The sequence below is a fragment of the Nyctereutes procyonoides genome, unplaced genomic scaffold, assembly GCF_905146905.1.
Source record: "Nyctereutes procyonoides isolate TBG_1078 unplaced genomic scaffold, NYPRO_anot_genome, whole genome shotgun sequence".
Taxonomy (NCBI): domain Eukaryota; kingdom Metazoa; phylum Chordata; class Mammalia; order Carnivora; family Canidae; genus Nyctereutes; species Nyctereutes procyonoides.
In genome coordinates, this window is record NW_026575051.1 from 37,371,559 (window position 1) to 37,393,012 (window position 21,454).

At 32.0% G+C, this 21,454-nt stretch overlaps 1 protein-coding gene, 1 non-coding gene and 1 pseudogene across 9 annotated transcripts in view; 2 read left to right on the forward strand and 1 right to left on the reverse strand.

Annotated features, from left to right (window-relative positions):
- SENP6 (SUMO specific peptidase 6) overlaps positions 1 to 21,454 on the forward strand; it is a 115,085-nt gene that overhangs the window by 34,453 nt on the left and 59,178 nt on the right. For 4 of the 8 annotated variants that reach the window (XM_055329599.1, XM_055329602.1, XM_055329606.1 and 1 more), the window contains 4 exons: positions 542 to 684; positions 2,158 to 2,262; positions 6,957 to 6,977; positions 14,168 to 14,238. In XM_055329599.1, coding sequence (XP_055185574.1) covers positions 542 to 684; positions 2,158 to 2,262; positions 6,957 to 6,977; positions 14,168 to 14,238 — 340 coding nt within the window. Of the gene's footprint in view, positions 1 to 541; positions 685 to 2,157; positions 2,263 to 6,956; positions 6,978 to 14,167; positions 14,239 to 16,106; positions 16,190 to 21,454 lie in introns of those variants that run through there. The other 4 variants (XM_055329601.1, XM_055329603.1, XM_055329600.1 and 1 more) reach the window with 3 other exon arrangements.
- On the reverse strand, positions 6,988 to 14,152 carry LOC129512358 (double homeobox protein A-like; annotated as a pseudogene).
- LOC129513195 (U6 spliceosomal RNA) lies at positions 9,834 to 9,939 on the forward strand. The gene has a single exon (XR_008665176.1). It is a non-coding gene; the product is annotated as a U6 spliceosomal RNA (small nuclear RNA).

A 21,454-nucleotide genomic window follows, 5' to 3' on the forward strand; every position in this document is an offset into this window, starting at 1 on the left:
AGGTCTTTTTTTGGAATTTTATAATGTTGATATGCTTAAAATAAGAATGGTGTTGGCACAATGAACTCTGTACTCAGGAGATCTTTTTTGTGGGAGTTTTTTTTTAGGGGAACTGTTAGATTTCTGTAGAGATCATTTGGCGGGGGGGAAGCCATGTTCCTGTCTTCTTGTGACTATTTTATAAATGAATGAAAAATAAAATAAAATATTTGACTATTGCTTCAAAATAAAGCTTCGAAAATAATGATTTTTAAAGTGTCGTTTTGGGTAAATTATCACTAAGAACTGAAGACTTTTGTCTCAATGAGTCTGAAAGCTTTTATTGAATGTCTGGTACAATGAATATTCCTACATATTTGTGTTATCCTTAGGGAAAAAAAAGTATTGCAGTTGAATTTTCCTTAAATTCATGCCAGTGTCATCCCTCTCTCCCATCTCCAATGGCTGGTACAATTGTTACAGCTTTTTAAAAAAAATAGGTTTTCAAATAATCGTATTATGGTGTTTATTGAGTCTTCAATGTTTATGGATCTTTTTACAGTTAAATCGTCAGTCTGAAATTGTTTCTACCAGTTCTGGTGATCCCTGGAAGACATGTGCAAGACGAAACAAGGCTGAAAATTTAAAACCTTTGAAAGGCAACCCCATTGGGCTTAACATGTTGAGCAACAATAAGAAATTGAGGTATAGGCACTTCACTACACATTTCTATAGAAAAGAAAGGGTTTGACTTAAAAAATTAACTACTTTTGTGGGCAGTTGACCCAACCTATACCTTTTCTTTTCACTTTATTAGCCAAGAGGTAGAATTGCTTCAGGGTGTGGATTTTTTGCTTTGAATCTTGGGATTAAGGTTGATTGCAGTGATTTCTTGGTTCTGAATAAAAATATTTCAAGAAAAGTTTCAATAGAATAGGATTTCATAAGATAAGCATGCTCTCATATAGTTAGTAAAATCTTGGTTATAGTATTAGGAGTAGAAGGCACTGGAGGTAGACTGGTTCTGTCTCCTTTAGAGGATACATAATCAGAATTTTCTCATAAGGGACTTTTTTTTTTTTTTTTAAGATTTCTTATTCCTCTTCTCTTCTAGATACATCCTACCCTTCCTTAGTGGTAGTCATAGGGAACTACTTTTACTGGTATGATTGGGCTTTACATCTCCCAAAAATAGGCTTGAAAATCACTGTTACATTTTAATTTTGTCAATATATAGATAGAAAACTGGGGTACATAAAGGCTAAGTAACTTTGAAGTCATATGCTGTTTTTCATTTTTTAAAAATGTCAACTTTGAAGAAGTAGAATTAGAGACTCCACTTTTTTTTATAATTCGTACATTTGATTTTTATTTTGGCATTTAAGAAAATTTTGTAATATTATTGTTTAAAAGCTTTTTATATGGATAGTTCCTAATAGAGAAGAAGAAAATGCCAGAATTAATTTATAAGGTATTTTATAGTATGAAACATTCATTTAGGATTCCTGATTTCTTTCTTTCTTTCTTTTTTTTTTTTTAAAGATTTTAATTTATTTACTCATGAGAAACACAGAGAGGGGGAGAGAGAGAGAGAGAGAGGCAGAGACACAGGCAGAGGGAGAAGCAGGCTCCATGCAGGGAGCCTGACGTGGGACTCGATCCCTGGTCTCCAGGATCACTCCCTGGGTTGAAGACGGCACTAAACCGCTGAACTGCCAGCGTTGCCCGGGATTCCTAATTTCTATTCTAGTGTTCTTTTACTCTGTATCTTCTTTCATGAATTGTATTGGAAACATTCCAGAGACAAATTCAGAGAAGTGGGAAATTCCTTTTTTTTTTTTTTTTTTAATTTTTATTTATTTATGATAGTCACAGAGAGAGAGAGAGGCAGAGACACAGGCAGAGGGAGAAGCAGGCTCCATGCACCGGGAGCCCGATGTGGGATTCGATCCGGGGTCTCCAGGATCGCGCCCTGGGCCAAAGGCAGGCACCAAACCGCTGCGCCACCCAGGGATCCCCAGAAAATTCCTAATGGACAATTTAACATGGTCAATTGAGTTGATATATAGTTTTTAGTGTGAAGATTTTTATGTGTATATATGTATGTTCAGATTTATTTTGCATATATGTATGTAATTCTCCTCTGTTCAGATTACTTTTTGTCTCTTGCATCTGCAGTGAAAATGCACAAAATGCATCAGTATGTTCTGGAACTGTAGTTCATGGTAGACGTTTTCATCATGCTAACGCACAGATATCACTAGTAAAAACAGCAGCCCAAAGGTAAGGATTCAAATTGCCTTTGTTTAGTAATATATACCATCCTCTTTAATAGTTTTGCACTGTTTTTTTCTTTTCTTTTCTTTAACCTTTTTTTTTTTTTTTTTTTTTTTACTTTATGGAACTTTACTGTGTTTCTCTTGTCTGTAATGAGATATTCCTGTCTCTGAAGTAATTCATGTCCTAGAATTTTATTATTTTATATCTGCTTTTGGATAAATCACATTCTGTAAATAGAAACTTAAATAAAAGCCTTCCTATTGCATTATATTCCAGTTAAATTAATCTGATTTTACAACGTTGACAAGAAATCTTCAGCTGGTAGTTTAGCTCTGATGAGTAAAAACTACAGTACTTTCTACTGTGCTACTTATTTTAAGATTTATTGGATTTCATAGTAATAAAATAAATCACATTATTAGTTTTAACTGAGAAAATTTTGTGTTTCAGTAGATTTGGATGTTCTCATTGATCTTCAAAGTAATACTTGAACCTTCAAATAATGAAAGTAACAGTGGGGAAAGCTTAGTGTTTGAAATATGATGTCACAAAATTTTAGTTGAATTTCAGTTCTGAGTCAATTTTAATTGATTAAGAAATTCTTAGGCTCCAACAATAAAATAATTTTGCGGTATGAATAGTTGTGTAAAGTGTTCTTATAAGTAGTAAAGTTTAAAGATTTGGTATATATGCTAGATGCTGTTCTTCATTTTTTAAAATTGTCAATCTAGATTGTTGCCCATTCAGAAAATGTCGTGACTCTTAGAAACCCTTGCTATATTTACTATGTACATAGATTTGCTATAGCATAGATTTTTAACTTAAAAACCTTAAATCTTTCTCATACTTTAGAATAAGATCTTTCTTTTGCATAAATATATTATTTTATCATAGATAAACATAAGATCATAATATTTGAGAAATGCAACTAAAAAGAGAACTTACTGCACATACCAAAAAATACCAAAAAATTGGCTTCTCTTACTGTAAAGTATATAAATCAAGCTCTTTGGCCAAACAAATGGAACAAACACGAAACTAAGTAATAAAAGGAGAGTAATTAATGGGAAGGCAAAAAGAGAAGACACAGTATTTTCACACACTGATCATGTTGATAGAATTCACTGCTGACAAAGATTTGTCTTTTTGATATTCTGAAAATGTGGTCCTTGTTGAAATACTCATTTATATTTTATAATCACATGATATATTCTACAACCAAAATTATTACTGCTTTTGAACTTATTTATTAGTTTGGAATTATTTGCAGTACGACCTATTCTTCCCATCCCTGCTCTCATCTTTGGTAATGTTAAAAAACTGATTTCAGTTTGGAAATTGGTTTGTGCTTTGTTTTATTTTAGGTCTTGACACCTATTATACCTTGTATATATATTATTGCTGTCTGCATAAAAGATTCTGTGAAGAGAAAATGGCATTTAGTAGTAAAATATTATTTCTTTAAAAAAAAAAAACCAAAAAACCAAGCTGAATTAGTTTTTATTTAGAGAGACATCCTGAATGAAAGTCCTTGACAAGAACAACCAGGGGCAGTAAGGAAAACTGAAAAATCATGTCAGGACAGATGCTATTTATCCTTGTCCCTTATTTATAGAATAAACATTTCTTATTCCTACTATGTTAATGTCATTAAGAAGATTTTGACATTCAAAGACAATTCATTGAGAGTTTTTCTCATTTTCTTCATTCAAAATTTTTGAGTGAGTTTATGCTACGTGCCACACATAGATGAGGTATAGAGTAGTCAACGGTGACTTTGACAAAATCCCTCCTTTCAAGCTCAATTTTGACTAGGGTAGAGGATAGAAAGACAAGTAAAAAAAAATAATTACATGGTAAGCACAGTGTAGTAGACACAGTTTGCATAGTGCTATTTACAGAGAAGGGAGCTGTGAAGAATTCACAAAGCATGTATTAAAGAAGCTTTGGAGTGTACTAGCTAGAAGAGAACCCTCCATGTGGTAGGACTCACATCTTCAAAGGCATGAAGAAAGCCTTCACCTAAGATGGTTACTACCAAAACTTTGTTGTTGTTGTTGTTGTTGTTATTGTTTTTCATTTGTTTAAACCTTTAGTTTTAATTTAATAGTGTTGGCACAGTTGTCAGACTTCAGGTGAGGTGAGCACCCTGGTTTTCACTGGCTTTTACAGCTCAACTCTTAATTTGAAATGAAAGGAAATGCCACAAATTGGTAATTCATACAGTCCTCTTGGAGAGGGAAATATAATTTGTCTTTATTTTTATTTATTTATTTTTTTTTTTATTTATGATAGTCACACAGGGAGAGAGAGAGAGAGGCAGAGACATAGGCATAGGCAGAGGGAGAAGCAGGCTCCATGCACCGGGAGCTCGACGTGGGATTCGATCCCGGGTCTCCAGGATCGCGCCCTGGGCCAAAGGCAGGCGCCAAACCGCTGCGCCACCCAGGGATCCCTATAATTTGTCTTTAAAAAGTAACTCCTGCATTTTGAATAATTTGTAGTTCTTTAGTAAGCTATGAAAACAAATACATGACACTTTTTTAATCTGAAGGGAATAAATGGAGATTAATACATCTGATTAGATTAGCTGCTATTTGGGAGAACATTGCATTTCAATCTATTTTCTTATTGCTACTACAAATGTTAGTATAAATCATATTTAGAAGATAGGTTGCTTATGTACTAGTAGTAAAGGTGGGGGGTAGTCTTAGTATAGAAAAATGAAATGCAGAAATTTAAAAATCTATATATCACTATACTATCTCCATCCCTAACTTCAGTGAGACTTGCTAAAAGAGCATATTTACTGGTTTATGTTTTATTTACGTTTTCACTTGTTTTTGTTTTTGTTTTTTATTAAGGATAAAAGACTTGTAAGGACCGTAGGGGAAAATGAATATCTACAAAAGCATATATAATCCATAAATGGGAAAATGGGCTCCTGGAATAAGCAAGATTTAATTATTAATGAAAAGCACACCTTGAAAGAATTTTTGAAGTCTTAAATCAGGTCATGGATACCAGAATCAATCAATCTCTCTTTTTTCCTTCCTTTTTTAAAACATTTAAGAACGCTAGTACAGCACTAGTACAAGAATGAAATAGTCCAACAAGAATGTAAGTTGACATTTTAAAAAGTCCTACATTACTAATAATGGCTTCCCTCTCCATTTTTCAAAAGCTTTTTTTTTATTATTATTTTTTTAATATGTACGCTCCTCTAGGTCAGGACTTGATAATAAACACATACTAAAGAATCTTGTGGAAGCACAGTGACTTACAAATTAGATACCATATCATAATAAATGCATTTTCTTCAAGGATAAGAAAAATAAGCATGAGCATATATATATTTTGTTTTGTGTTTTTTGTTTTCTTCCTTAACTCCCTTGGTTTATTGGAAAGAACCAAACCTGTTTCTTCTACTGCTACTCTGTCTTCTACCTCTTTCCTTTACTCTATACAGGTGAGTTTAAAAAAACAAAAACAAGAGTCTACTAAACTCTTCTCACTTCTTGGGCACAACAGTGTAAAGCTAAATGGCTGTATTAGGTATTAATATCTAACTTTTGGTTTTCATTTTTTTTTTCTGGAAATAGAGGACCAGTAGAAATAAATAGATAAGTTGGACTATACTTAAACTATATATTCGTTTTATTTATTTTAATAGGGGTATGGTAGTATTCCCTCACTGTTTTGTCATTTATCCAATATAAATTTATTTTATACAGATTATCCTGTTTTGTTTTTTGTTTTTTTGTTTTTTTTTATGGTAAGGTAAAATTTCTACTGTGGTTTCATGTAAGCTTTTAATTCTTTTTTTTTTTTTTACTATTGAAAACTTAAAATAAGAGTTTCTTTTCAGTGTTGTTTATGCAAAACCACATAACTTTTTTTTTTATTTTAATTTGCCAGGATTGATATTTTACTTGTTTGTTCCATGCTATAAAAATATGAGAATAATATAAGGACTCAGGGAATTTGTAAACAGTGTTTTGCTTACAATTAGTTCTGAATATTTTGATCATTTTATAATGATGAAGAATAATTCTAAGATATGAATCTTATTCTAGATTAAAAGTTTTTATAATTTTGCTCTTGAGTTATTGATACTGATAGCTTTTTAAATTTTCCATAAACTGTGGAGAAGGATGAACCTGCTATACATTGGATTTTTTATTAAAGGCTAGGATTTTAAATCTCAGGCCTTGCCTTGTATCCCAAACTATATACTGCTGTATTTAATTTATGGCTTTAATGCAAGTTTCAACCTTAAAAAATTTTTTTTCTTACTCAGAAGCTAATTATCACACCTGGTAACAGAATTGGAACCACTAAAAATTTTATAACTTTCAGGAAATTGTTCTTTGAAGACTATTTACATGAATACTTTAAAATAACATATCTTCAAATGGTTGATGGTCAAATAAAGCCCTTTTCAAGAATCTTTCATCTCTGTACATCCTTTTTTCTTAAATATGTTTAGATATAAATTTTCTGTATTAACAAAAATTGAAAAAACAGTTTACATATCTGACAAGATTCTAAACTTAGTATATAACATATATATAATGTGTTTAAAATAAATTAATCACATTAGAGTTTTGCCTTATTGACTGCAGTACTAAAACTACAATGATATATCAAAAATGAGGTCTTGCCTCTTACATTTTTTTTCTTTTTCATGTTTTAAGCAGTCTGGACCAAAAGGAAAGGTAAGCTTAATATTGATGACATTAGAGCATGGATATAACAGTACAATGTCAGATTATTTTTGTGCTTTGAAAAATATCCATTGAATTAGAGTTCATCATTAAAGCTTATTGATTATTTTAATAAATGGAAACATTAATGGCAGAACATGCTATTTGACTTATGTGGGTAATGTTTTACCACAGTTCTTAGTATGGTTATGTATTTATGCTGACGTGACTGCTTTCCTTTTAAAAGTGGACTATTTTAATGCCTTAGTAGTAAAGTTGTTTTCAGTTAATAGCATTAAAATTTTTCTTATTATATTTTATTGATAATACTTTTTACACTTTATGAGTTAGAGTTGAGGGGGAAAATGGAATTAGAATACCTTAAGCATGGTGTTAAAACTCTAAACATCAATATATTCCTATTTTGACCTAAAACAGAATTTATGATCACTAATTGTTCCCTTTGTAATAACATTGGTAGGCATATGTCCTTTAGCAGGAGTGTCGAATGACGTAAATAACACGGAAACAAATTTTTTAAGAATGCACATTTCTTTGAATAGTGCAATGATTGCAATTGTTTTAAAGCAAATGTTTGTAGGAATAGTTTCTCTCCTCAGTGTGTTATGTAGAATTTTTTGTGCATGTACATCTGTTTTCTTTTATGAGAATCTCATAGCCTCTTATGAACCTCCCCACAAAAAAAAAAAGTTAATAGCCCTTGTATTAAACCAATACTTTATGTAATTGGTAAAGGTTAAAGAAAGAACATTCTATAATTTTGTTTACTCATATAATTTTAAATTTATAATTTTTTAAAGTTGTAGAGAAATTAAAGAGGACAGCTTGCAGTATTTTTAAAAATGCATATATTCCCCTTCCTTAATGAACACTAAGGTCTGAAATATAAGGATGATCCTGCCAGCAGGAAATTAGGCATATTTTATAATTCTGAAATACTTCACAATTCTTACATGTTTTAGGTGAATGGGTTGTGCAGATATTTTACTGTCTCCTGGGAAAGAAAAACTATTTTTCCATTGTATCTATTTTTATCTTTGAGTAAAGCATTATTTTCTTCCGATGTCGATGAGTCATTTTATCTTTAAAATTGTTAACTCGTGACTACATATTTTTTGGAAAACCATTAATAAGATTTTGAAAATAAAATTGCTGAAGAATGTATATTAAATAACTCTTTATACAATCATACACAAAACAGCCTCTTGGTTTATATAAATACTTTTCCTGTGTTATGCCAGATAAAATGTAAGTACTCTAATATTCTCAGATTAATATAAAGGTCTTAGATTATTCTGTTTTTCACAATAGTCTTGGAAGGTTTATACTGACTTTTTGCACTGTTTTGGTTTATGCATATTTCTGTAGTGGAAATTTATTCATTGATACATTCAGCAAATATTTCAATGACTTTATGTGCCAGGCACTATTCTAGGAGCAGACAGAAATCCCTAGCCTCTTGGAGCTTACATTCTTGTTGGAATAATACTAGAATAGGAGTCAGAAGATATGGAATTGAGTAATCAGCAATACCATTAGACACATGCCTTACTGTAAAATGGGGATAATATTTGCCCATTTTAAAGGAGATTTGTGAGGAACAAGTGAGGTAATTATTTAAAACTGACTTACATATTGTAAAATTTGAAATTTCTGTAATAGTAATAGATCTTCAAATTCTTTCAGTCTTTTGTGCTAAGATGACTGGCAGAGACCAGATATGAAGCAGCAACTGTTTATAAAATACCTTATAATGAATATACCCGAGTGCTTTATTCAGCAGCAGTTATCTTTAAGTTGAACCTAGCCCATGAAACCCTTGGATTCTTAATTTTTTTTTAATTTTTTTTATTTATTTATGATAGTCACAGAGAGAGAGAGAGAGAGAGAGAGAGAGAGAGGCAGAGATACAGGCAGAGGGAGAAGCAGGCTCCATGCACCGGGAGCCCGACGTGGGATTCGATCCCGGGTCTCCAGGATCACGCCCTGGGCCAAAGGCAGGCGCCAAACCGCTGCGCCACCCAGGGATCCCCCAAACCCTTGGATTCTTATATAGAATTATGTTAATCTTTGTTGGAGATAAAGTGAGAGGAACTTTTGTATCAGTACATTTTACTCTGTGAGATGAAATAATAAAAATCTATACAACAGACAGTAAAGGATGAAAGGAAACCATCAAGTCTGTCAGCTGTGACAGTAATTGTGATCGGGTTGAATATATTTAATAAAAGACCAATTGTTTGGGTTAAACCAAGTTATACTATGTTTATAAGAATCACACATAAAGTAAGATTCTGTAAGGTAAAAAGGCTGTTTAGAATCACAAAAGAAGCAAACAGAAAACATGAGTATAATTTTAATAAAAACAGAATTAAGGATTAGTACTAAATAGGATGAAGGAGCAAGTTTTGTAATGGGCATAGGCTATAAAAGTATAACAACTTCATTTAAAATTTCCTTAAAATATTTAAAATGTATGAAGTTCCCAGTTAGAGGCCAGCTGTAGAAGATTTTAAATATATCTCTTGGAAAATTAGACTGATTTATGAGTTTAACATCAGTTTGGAATAATGAATTTTAACATTTGAATATGAATACATTGATTTTATAGAAATACATGTCTTTTAGATCAGGTAGAGCAATGGAAAGAATAAATTGAGCTATCATTAAAATCCACCAGAAACCAAGACAACAAAAACCCCGCACCCAGATCCTGGCTTTTAATACCACTCTCTAAAAAAGTAATGTGGAGAAATGACTCATTCTAGGTTTGGGTTAGGGAAAACAGAAAATGAATGTGAAGTGTTTTAGTGTTAGAAACCAAGCAACTACTCAAAAAACAAAAGGGTCCTTGCCTCAACAGCACATGTACTAAAATTGTAACATTACAGAAAAGATTTTTATGGCCCTTATATAAGGATAATAAGTAGATTATGAAGCATTCTATATTTCTGTGAATTTTGTATTTATATATATATATTTTACCAGAATAAAGAAAAAAATGATACCACATCAAGGGGACACAGGAGCCAACTGAAAGTGTGCCCAAAGACTAAAACTTCAACAATTGGATTATAATCTAAAGGATGTGATTGAGTAAATTGTTTATTTACTCAGCTATCCTAGGGTTTTACAAGCTACATAAAGTGAATTGAAGGAAATGGACAACTGTTTATTATAGAATTCTAAATAATTTGTGTAGATACTCCAGATTTCAGGAAATGGAGTTTACCCTCACCTCTTTTGTGTGCAGGACTGACTTGTTTATTTGCAGATAGAGTGTAGAAAGAGAAAAATAGTAACTCTAGAATGGAGAAACTTGGCAAACACTACTTTAACCAAATAATGAAGGTTAACATTACCAGTGATAAATTTTATGATATTATTATATACTTCCTGATATGATGTGATGAGAAGAGCACTTCACATATGCAGTATCCTTCCCCCAAATATATAGCCTTTGTCTAATTGTGAGAAAAACATTAAGAGTGACCCAGGTTGAAGGGCATTCTACAAAATAATTGATAATTCTCTTCCAGAATGCCAAGGTCATGAGAGATCATATAAGACTGGGTAACAGAGGAGGCTAGAAAGACAATACAACTAAAAGCAGTGAATCCTGGATTGGATTCTGGTTCAAAAAAAGGATATTAGTGGAATAGTTGGTGAAATTCAAATAAAGTTTAGCATTTAGTTAATAGCATACTGGTGTTGGTTTCTTTTTTGACATATGTATAATGATGAAGGTGCTAACATTAGAAACTGGGCGAGGGATATAATTCTGAATTGATTTTTTAACTTTTCTGCAAATCTAAAATAATTCCATAATTAAACTTATTTTAAAAAACTTTCAGAGCTGAGGCCTAAGCTTTAATAGCAGAGCATTTTGAGGTTATTTAAAGTATTCTGCACAGAAGGAAAAAAAAAACTTTCCAGTTGTTTTATGCAGCTTACAAAGTGTGGGTCCGTGAAGTTTTTTTTTTTTTTTTTGTTTTTGTTTTTTAAACTTCTACACAAAACACAAACCCTCACAAGCAAAAAACAAAACAAAACAAAAAACCTCCAAAAACAAACCCTACCTTCTAGATAACAGATGGCAGGGAAGTTTCTATGCTTCTGCTTGATTTGAAGTGAGAAAGAAATATCCACTGAGAAAACCTAGGCTTCATACATGTTTGGAGTTTGAAATTTTCCTATCTGTAGGGTGATGGAACCCTAGAAATTAACATAAAATTTGATTTTTGATCATCTAACAAAATTTTTTAAAAGCTTAAGTTTATTTTTTTAATACAGATTTTTTTACTTTTAGTTTTTGTGGAATATAACTATTAATTGGGTATGAAATTTTAGAGTATTAAAAATTACCACACTCCCTATAAGAATCCCTGTTTGACCACAATATTTTACTTTTTAAAATACCTACTTCAGGGGCACCTGGCTGGCTCATGTAGTAGAGCATGTGACTCTTGATCTTGGGGTGGTGAGTTCGAGGCCACGACGGGTGTGGAGTCTTGAACTCTCACATCCCTAAGATCCTGTTCCTGGTTTTGTCTCTGTTCTAAGTCTTCATCATCAGGTCTTTTTCCTCTGGACATGAAATCCAGATCTCCGATTTTGAAACCAAATTTCTCTGGAATGCCAATTTCTTTAGCAAGTTGCTCTCTGCTATCAAGGGTTGTCCGTAAATGCCTCGATGAAGGTGTAAATTGTGAGGAAGTCTTCTCTACTTTGAATATCCTCTTCAGGGTGATCCTGGGCTTGTCTTGATTCTAAGTCCTCATCGGGTTCTGATTTTTTCTGGCACTGGTGTCTAGCTCTTCGATTCTGAAACCAAATCTGAATTCCAGACTCTTCAGTGTTGACTTTTAAAGCCAGTCTTCGTTTGGTAGGTAGCATAACCTGGGTAAGGATTTTGGTCAAATGCCTTGAAGAGGATTTTTAGTTGATTTGTGAATTTGGTACAGCATGTCTGTGACTGATGGCTGTGGTCTTGTTTGGAGAGTTGTCTTCGGCCATGTTGGAAGAGAGTTCTGAAGTCTTAAGGATTCAAAAACTAAATTTTACAGAATATAAGATAGTTTGTGGCTGGGAAGTTTTCAAAAATTTTCTTGTCAAAGTAATACTACTTTCATCCTGAAATTCTTGTATTAAATTTTAAGGTATGCTTTTATTTCAATAATTTATTCATACATATTTTGGAAAGAAAAATTAGTTTTCCCTATTTATATAGATAGAGAAACACATAGAAAATACTAATATGGCCATAGGTCTGGAAATGTTGCCAAATATAAAGAATAATTTATTAACACTACATTATAAAACATGATAGTCATGGATTATATGATATGTGGTGTTTGTTCTTCATTAGCAAAATGTAGTTTAATGCACTGTGTCAAAATTGCAAAGAATACAGCGTGTTTAATGCAGCAGTTTCACCTGTCCCTTCACATGTATGATTGTTGTCTTAAATGATTTATGTCAGTTATTACTGAACAAACCTGAATATGTAGCATACCCCAGAATGAATAAACAGGTTCAAAATAACAAAATCCAAAATATCTGTATTTTCAGATTTTGTGCCCATTCTCTGTCAAATAATTATTTTCTGTGTTGATAATCCTTAGTATTTAAGAATGTATACTATTTGTGTTATACAGTATTTTAAAAATAATTTTTAGAGTTTACCATGATCGTATCATCATACTTTGCCTCAGATTCATTGCCTCTGTTGCATTCTTAAAGTTTGTATCTTTATTTTTCCAAAGTGAAGAGTTATAAAAATTAGAGATTTAAAAAAACGGTTATTTGAGTTAAAGATAAGACTACATTATATCCTCTTTGGTATGAAAATGTATGGAATATAAAAACATGAGTCTTATTTTTTATTTTAAGTTTAGTGTAATTAGCTAAAAACCTACCTTCTTTATTAGTGCTAGTAGTACTATTATCTCTAACTCAAATTCTCATCTTTACAACTCCTATCCTCATGAATCTTAAAAATTTTATCATGGTTGAAATTGCCCAGTTTTACAAATACGCTGCTTGATAATCATGAAAATTCCATTACTTAACAGTATTGATACAATTTGCTGGATTTCAGATTCTGGCATTGCTATTTAATAGTTATGTGAGTATAGGCAAGTTAACTGACCTTATTGTGCCTCAGTCTCATCTGTAAAGTGCTAATAATAGTATATACTTCATAAGGTAATTGTGAGGATTGTTTAATAGTTATAAAGCTCTTAGAATAGTACCTGGCACATGATGCTCACTATCTGCTAACTGCTATTATAAATACACTACTATCACTACTATTAACTATTTTCTTGTTTCATTCCCATATTTTTTTTTTGAGTGCTTTGATTTTTATAACATAAGAATATGAAATTTCTTTTAGAAAAATTTATTTATGGTTTTTGTTTAATTGTATACCCCTATAGGTGTTGAATGCTAATGTGTATGAATTTACAAATAATAATATAGCTTCTTCTATTTTTAATTCCTTGGCTAAGTAAGATGGGAATATTTTTAGAAGTTTTTAAAGTATTATATCTTCATAATATAGTCATAGTACAAGACTAAAATACTTCATAATTTCTGGTTTTGTACATAACATTTTTTGTGCTGACTTTGAAATGTCCTCAAGGCCAGTATCTCAATAGCCATTTATTCCTTTAGTCATTGACTTGTTTTTGAATAACTAAAAACATTTACAGTAAAATTGGTCAAATTGGTTATTTTTAAGCTGATTTTTTTAATTTAGAAAATGTGTGACAATGAAGTAATACATTTTCCTTTTTTTATGTGGTTTTTTGAATTGATTATGAAGACAGTTCCAAAAGAAAACTAAAGTTTTGTGCACCATATAACTTTGGTGGCTACTCTGAAACGACAATGATTTGGATTCATTTATTATTAACTATATATTTGAAAATCTGCTTACTATGGGCTTTGATTAACAGTCTAAATAAAATATGGTCACTGTTCTTAGGGACCTTACAATGTAATAAGCTTTAGTATATCTTATAATACAGTTTTATTTTATAGTATCACTTTTTTTTTATGTGGCAAAGAAGCTATTGTTTTCTTTTAATAAACATATTGTAAGTATTTCCTCAGCCTTTTCATTTTGAAAATATTTTTTTCTGTTAGAATAAAGCTATATAAATTTCCTTTTTTAGGAAAGAATACCCACCTCATGTCCAAAAATTTGAAAATAATTCTGTAAGGTTGAGTCGGCCTCAAGGTGTTGGTAAGTGTGTACAGTTTATTTGTTGACACCTGTGAAGGGTTTCAAATAGTTGTATGAAAGGTAGAAATAGAGATGGTTTTAGAATATTCCCAAGTATAATAGATACATGTAGAAAAGCATTTTGAAATCTTACTTAAAATTTTTTGTGACCTGAAATTATCAGGGTGGTTGCACAATCAGGAGATAACAGTGTGAAACCTTTTTTTTAAATTAGCATTTTCATTAAATTCAGGATCCACGTATGAACTGTAGATGAGTTATAGCTTCAAAATTGTGTTTTGTTGAACTGTATTATAATTATAGTCTTTCATGATGTAATTTTCTTGTTTTAAATGGTTATGAGCCTAAAATTTAGAATATATTAGGCAACCACTGAATTTAAGAGACCATTCCCAGGGCAGTTGGGTTAATAATAGATGTTGGAAATAGTCGTGGGTAGAAATTTTTATTTTCATTGAAATAATCTTTTAATGTACTGATATTAGTGCAAAAATAAAGGCAAATAACATTTATGGAAAATGTTTCACTATCAAATAGATTTTTATTATCTAGTGATTCTTAATCTGTGTGTCTATCTTGTTTGTCCCAGGCCTTTTCTTGCTTAAACCAGGACTTCTGGTTTTATCCAAAATTAATTTAAACAGCTGTGTTTTCCTGGTAGCTAAGAGTTTGTTTTTTAAAGCACCCATATTCTTTGCTACTCTGAGTGGAAATCTTTTATTTGTATATTAAATGTATCCCTATTTTATGAAGAGAGTATTCCAGATTTATCTCCATCCTTTCTTAATAACTTGGCAGTTATGTATGTGAATTATATTTGGCAGTACATGGGCACTACATTAAATTTATTAATAGTGACTACCCACTTCAACATTCATTCTGTTATACCTTAAATCTTTTTTGAACTCTGTACTGGATACTGAGTCAAATGCTTTGTATTCATAATTTACTTTTATCCTAGCTCATTATCCAGGATCCTTTAAGCTAAATTTAACTTTACCTGCATTGTGTACAGAGGAAACTGAAACACAGAGGAGTTAGACAATTTGCTCAGGGACACGGAGCTGATAATGCAAAAGCCCATACCATTGTGCTTTACTGTTTTCTTGCTAGATCAGAAAGAAAGTTATTTCTAATCCTCAGAGGAGAACTGCATAATAGGTATTATCATTCCTATTGCACAAGTACATTTTGGTAAGTTAAGTGATATTATCTTCTAGTTTTAGATACGAGTCAGCCCCAAGTTTGTTACAAATAATTTTTAAAGTTTACTTGACAACATTCATTAAGTAGATAAAAATAATGTTTACATTTTTTTAAATTTTGAATCATTTTTGACTTAGACAAAAGTTGTAAAATCAGTACAGAGTACCCATTTACCCTTTACCAGCTTCCCCAGTTGTAACATCTTACAGTAACAGAAGTACATTTATCAAAACTTAAGAAATTGGCATCAGTATAACATTCTTAACTAAGCTATTTCACCAGTTTTTCATTAATACTCATTTTCTCCTCTAAAATCTAGTTTGGCATTTCATACTACATTATTTGTCATGTCTCTTAAGTTCGTCTGACAGTTTTGAAGAGTAATGGTCAGTTACTTCATTGAATGCCTCTCAATTTGAGTTTATGTGATGTCTTACGATTAGGTTGAAGCTATGCATTTTGGAAAGACACGAAAGTGATGTGTCTTTTTAAAACACATAACATCAAGAGTGATGTTGATGTCTTTCTTTCTTTCTTTTTTTTTTTTTTTTTTGTTGATGTCTTTCTATGTTAACTACCATCTCATGGAGTTAGATAGTTTCTGCTGGGTTTCTCCACTGGAAAAAATATTTTTTTCTTTGTATTTAATAAAGATCTTGAGAAGATACTCTGAGACTATGCAAATACCCCGTTTTTTCTTAAGCTTTCACCCACTCACTTTAGCATCCATTGGTGGATCTTGCTGGTAAGTAACTATTATTACATGGTGTTTATCTAATGATAAATTTCTATTTTCTTCATTTCTTTTACATTTATTAATGGGAATTATTGTGTAGGGAAAAGCAGTACCTTCTCTCTTATTTATTCGATTATTTCTAGCTGTGGGCTCAGGTAAAATATACTTGGTATATTTAACTCATGAACTTTGTCACTTTTGTATTGGGTTAGGTACATGTGAACTTAAGTACAGGGTGAATAACAATGTTATAATATTGCATATATTGTTGAGTGAAGATTGTATTTTATTTTAGGATTTCCTTTGGAGATATTTTTTAAAACATTGAGAGTTAAAGACAACAACAACAAGAGAAAGCATTGAGAGTTCAAACTCCAGGATTTGTAGTTGCTGGCATAGCACCTGGAATAATGTTCTAAAAAGAAATAACTCACTGTCTTTTTATAGTTCTTAACATCTAAGATGATTTTTTCCCCTTTATTTTGCATTTAAAAGACAATATAAATTTTGATTAAGTTACAGTCATATATCAGCACTTAGTAGCTTTGACAAGCAGTTTTCTGGGTTTAAAATTAAAGCTTGTAAACTATTAAGTATAAATTTTGGTCAGATCACATAGTTTGTTGCTTCATTTGTTTGGTGTTCTTTTTGTATTTTTCTAAATATACAGAATAACAACTATGGAGCTATAAGTTAAGATCTCTTATTTCTTTTCTGTTTGTGTTCTTGTCAAAGAGAATTAATAGACATTGAACATTTAGTTATATTCTTTATTACATTATGATTACAACTTAAATATCTGATTTACACTATTTAACCCATGTGTAGGAGAAAATATACTGTCATTCTTAACCAGTCTGTGTGTTTCTTCCATTAGCATCTTTTTATTTTATTTTTTTTAATTTATTTATTTATGATAGTCACAGAGAGAGAGAGAGGCAGAGACACAAGCAGAGGGAGAAGCAGGCTCCATGCACCGGGAGCCTGACGTGGGACTCGATCCCGGGTCTCCAGGATCGCGCCCTGGGCCAAAGGCAGGCGCCAAACCGCTGCGCCACCCAGGGATCCCTTCCATTAGCATCTTAATATATAACTTCCCAAGTTTTTTCTGTTCTTATACATTTTATTAAAACATTCATGCTATATATAATATTCTATAACTTGTTTTTTGACTTTGTTGTGATATCAATCTGGTTTCTATACTCTCATTAAAAGATAATGGAATATCAGGGAAAAACCAGTCTGGGAAACACAATCAAAAGAAGAAGCCCAAGAATCAAATGGATGAGTTTAGTTTTGGTGGACTTCTTTACAAGCTAATATATCCAAATCTCTGTAATTACTTTTTAACGAATAGTGACCAACCACTATATTTATGTATCGTGATTTAGGTTGTTTTCAGTGGTTTAATATATATAGTATCTATTTGATATATATAATATCTAGTATATATAGTATCTAGTATATATTGAATCTATTATTTTTTTAGATTAAATCCCTAGAAATAAATTATAGGGACAAATGTTATACACATTTTGAAGACTTTTGATGTGTTACTGCCAAATGGCCTTCTTTAAAATGGTGTGTCAGCTCCCAACAAACAGTATTTGAGTATTCCTTTGTTTTTTTTTTTTTTTTTTCACACTCCTCAGCAACATTTGCTATTATCATTCAGTTAGGCATTGGGAGTCTGATAGGGAAATAGTATTTGTTTTTCCACGTTTCCTTCATTATTGGTGAAGCATTACGAAGGCCGTTTGAATTTCTTCTTTTATTAATGTCTATTTATTGTGGCCTTTGCCTGCTTATCACTTATTTAGCATAATCAAAAGTTATTTTTTTTAAGGAGATTGTAATGAGAATGTAATACATGACTTTAGTTTTACTTTATACTGAAAAATCAAGGTGGCAGCTTACATGATGGAGAAAACCAGCTGTTATTCTGGCTTGTCTTTCTCTTTTGAAAGACTGTAAAAATAATTTAAAAGCAAATACGTGACCAGAATAAAGACAATTTGTGTTCTGTCACTATCCATAGAGTATATATTTCCAAGATATTAGTAATATCATGGCTAAATTCTCAAAAAAGTGAATCAGATCTGCTAGTAAATTAGTATCACTGTGCAGCAAAGTTAAGGCATTTTCAGTGATGACATAGTAATAGCATTTCTTTATTCCACTCTTGTAATTTCATCTTTTTAAAGTATGTCATATAGTTTTTATCTTTTGTAATGTGATTCATTAATCCAGTAAACATTTTTCGAGCCCTCAGCTCGTGCTGTTTCTAGACACTGGGAGAACACATGCCTAAAACATGATTTCTCCTTTTTCAGAACTGACATTTATTACAATGAGATGAAGAATCAGTACAAATCCTAACATTGAAATAAAATGAGGTGCTAATAGAAGTACAGATAAAATGCTGTGGAAGTTCTAGATATTGCTTATTCATGCTTGGTGTGAGGCAGATGCAGCTTCTTAACAAAGAATGATTTGAATTTACTTAGATAAATAGGGAAAGCTTTATTAGTGTAGAGAACAGCAATATATGTAAGAGAGTGAAAGGAAAAAAAAACACTCTGGAAAAATGTATCTCTTTGAGGTGCAGTTCGTTTGGAAGCCTGAAACATCAACACAAACTTGCTTGTGAAAAGATGTGGTTCTGAATTTTTTCCTTAGATACTAGAATCATTGAAAGATTTTAAGCATTAGGATGATAGTCATATTTTTTTTGTTAGGTCACTTTGGCAGTAGGGGGGAAGCATTTAAACCAAACTTATTTGGAGTGAGGAAAATCAATCTAGGCAAGACTTACACATCTGAAATGTAGTGGCAGTGTTGTTGGAATAAAAGAAATGAATTTAAGAGCTGTTAGTAGAATTCCTTGAATGTGAGGAAGGAGGTACAAGGAGAACTTAACTATTATTTATATTTCAGCTTTGATGTCCAGGAAAGTAAATGTGCTTAACTGTCCAAAGGCTGAGAAGATAGAATTCACTTGATGCAATTCTGTGTGATTACAATAACAAGAATAATTTTTTTTAAATAAATAATTTTTTTTTAAATTTTTTAATTTATTTTTGATAGTCACACAAAGAGAGAGAGGCAGAGACATAGGCAGAGGGAGAAGCAGGCCCCATGCATCGGGAACCCGACGTGGGATTCGATCCGGGGTCTCCAGGATCGCGCCCTGGGCCAAAGGCAGGCGCCAAACCGCTGTGCCACCCAGGGATCCCAATAACAAGAATAATTATATAGGTTTCTTAACACAATATTGTATATCAAGTCAGAAATATTACATAACTTTATTTCTGTGTGCAGATAATCTACTTATTTAAAAAATTAAAATATATGAGGATATTGAGGATAGGAATATGGAAATATTTAACAAACTTGAGGTTATGCAGGTGGAACATTTTGGTTTATAGATTCATTAACTTGTGTTTTAGAAACATATTTTGTCTTCTTGCATACTTAAATCTTTGCTGATAAAATCAGATTGTAATAAATCTTAAATTCTGTTTTTGATGTTCATTTAGTCACTTAAAATTCTAATTAAATCCTTAATGAAAATTATTAAATATATATTGAAAAATAATGAGGAAAGTCCTTTTGTATTTCTTGAACATAAAAAACCATTAGGCTGTATATTAGTTTAGTTGCCTTCATTTAAACAGTTGTAACCAATGTTTGAATTAAAATTTTTTCTCCTTACTACTCATTTTTTGTTTTAGTGGGGTGGGAGGGGCAGAGGTTCTCGAAGCCCATTGCAGGGCTCAATCCCATGACCCTGAGATCATGACCTGAGCCAAAACCAAGATTTCAACACTTAACCAACTGAGCCATTCAGGCACCTCTATCATTACTAATCTAAGAAGAGTAACTAACTTAGAAAAAGGAGTGCATTTGTGTGTGTGAGAGAGATTGATTCAGTTGGTTGATGGATTCAGTGTGAAAAGTACTGAAATTCTGCTTCCTTAGTAACATAGAACAAGCTGAAGAGAATATTAGTATAGTTAACAAAAGTAGTCCACAGTTTGTGTGGAGATCCTGGTGAGTAATGAAAAGCAGACTAGAGCTACCAGGACATGACTACAGGTTACAACTTAAAGTTCTAGCCATTCTTTTAGTAATACTATTTTTTACTGAAGTATGGTTGACATAAAATATCACATTCGATGACTCTGTAAATTATGCTGTGCTCATCACAAGTGTAGCTACCATCTGTCACCATACAACACAATTACAGTATCATTGACGATATTTTCTATGCTGTGTCTTTTATCCTTGGGACTTACTCACTCCATAACTGGAAGCCTGTGTCCCCTACTCCTGTTTCCTCATTTTGGCTACCCTTCCTCACTCTAGGCCACCATCAGTGTATTTTCTGCATTTATAGGTCTCTTTCTGCTTTTTGTTTGTTTTATTTTTAGATTCCACACATAAGTGAAATTATAAGGTCTTTCTGTTTATTTTGCTTAGCATAATAAGTTGATGTCACAAATGGCAAAATTTCATTTTTTATGGCTCAGTAATATTCCTGTGTGTGTGTGTGTGTGTGTGTTTGTGTAAACATAGGGATGGAAATATCATTTCAAGTTATTTTCTTTTTCTTTTTTTTTTTTTTTTTACTTCTTTGGGTAAATATCCAGTAGTGGAATTACTGGATCCTGTGATATTTCTACTTACTAATTTTTTTTAGAAACTTCTATAGTTCCTCAAAACTATAGTTTTCCATAGAGGCTATACCAGTTTACATTCCCACTCACAGGGAGCAAGGATTCCCTTTTCTCCTAATCCTCATCAACACTTGTTATTTCTTATCTTTTTGATACTAGCCACTGTGACTGGCATGTAGGATGATACCTCATTGTGGTTTTGATTTGCATTTCCCTGGTGATTAGTTATGTTGATCTATCTTCTCATGTGTCTGTCTTTGAAAAATGTCTATTTAGATTGCCCTTTTTTTTTAATAATTTTTTTTTAATTTTTATTTATTTATGATAGGCACACAGTGAGAGAGAGAGGCAGAGACATAGGCAGAGGGTGAAACAGGCTCCATGCACCGGGAGCCCGACGTGGGACTCGATCCTGGGTCCCCAGGATCACACCCTGGGCCAAAGGCAGGCGCTAAACCGCTGCGCCACCCAGGGATCCCTTGTCTGCCCATTTTTTAATTGGATTGTTTTTGAGTTGTATAAATTCTTTATATATTTTGGATATTAATCCCCTATCAGATAATATCATTTGCAAATATCTTCTCCTATTTGGTCT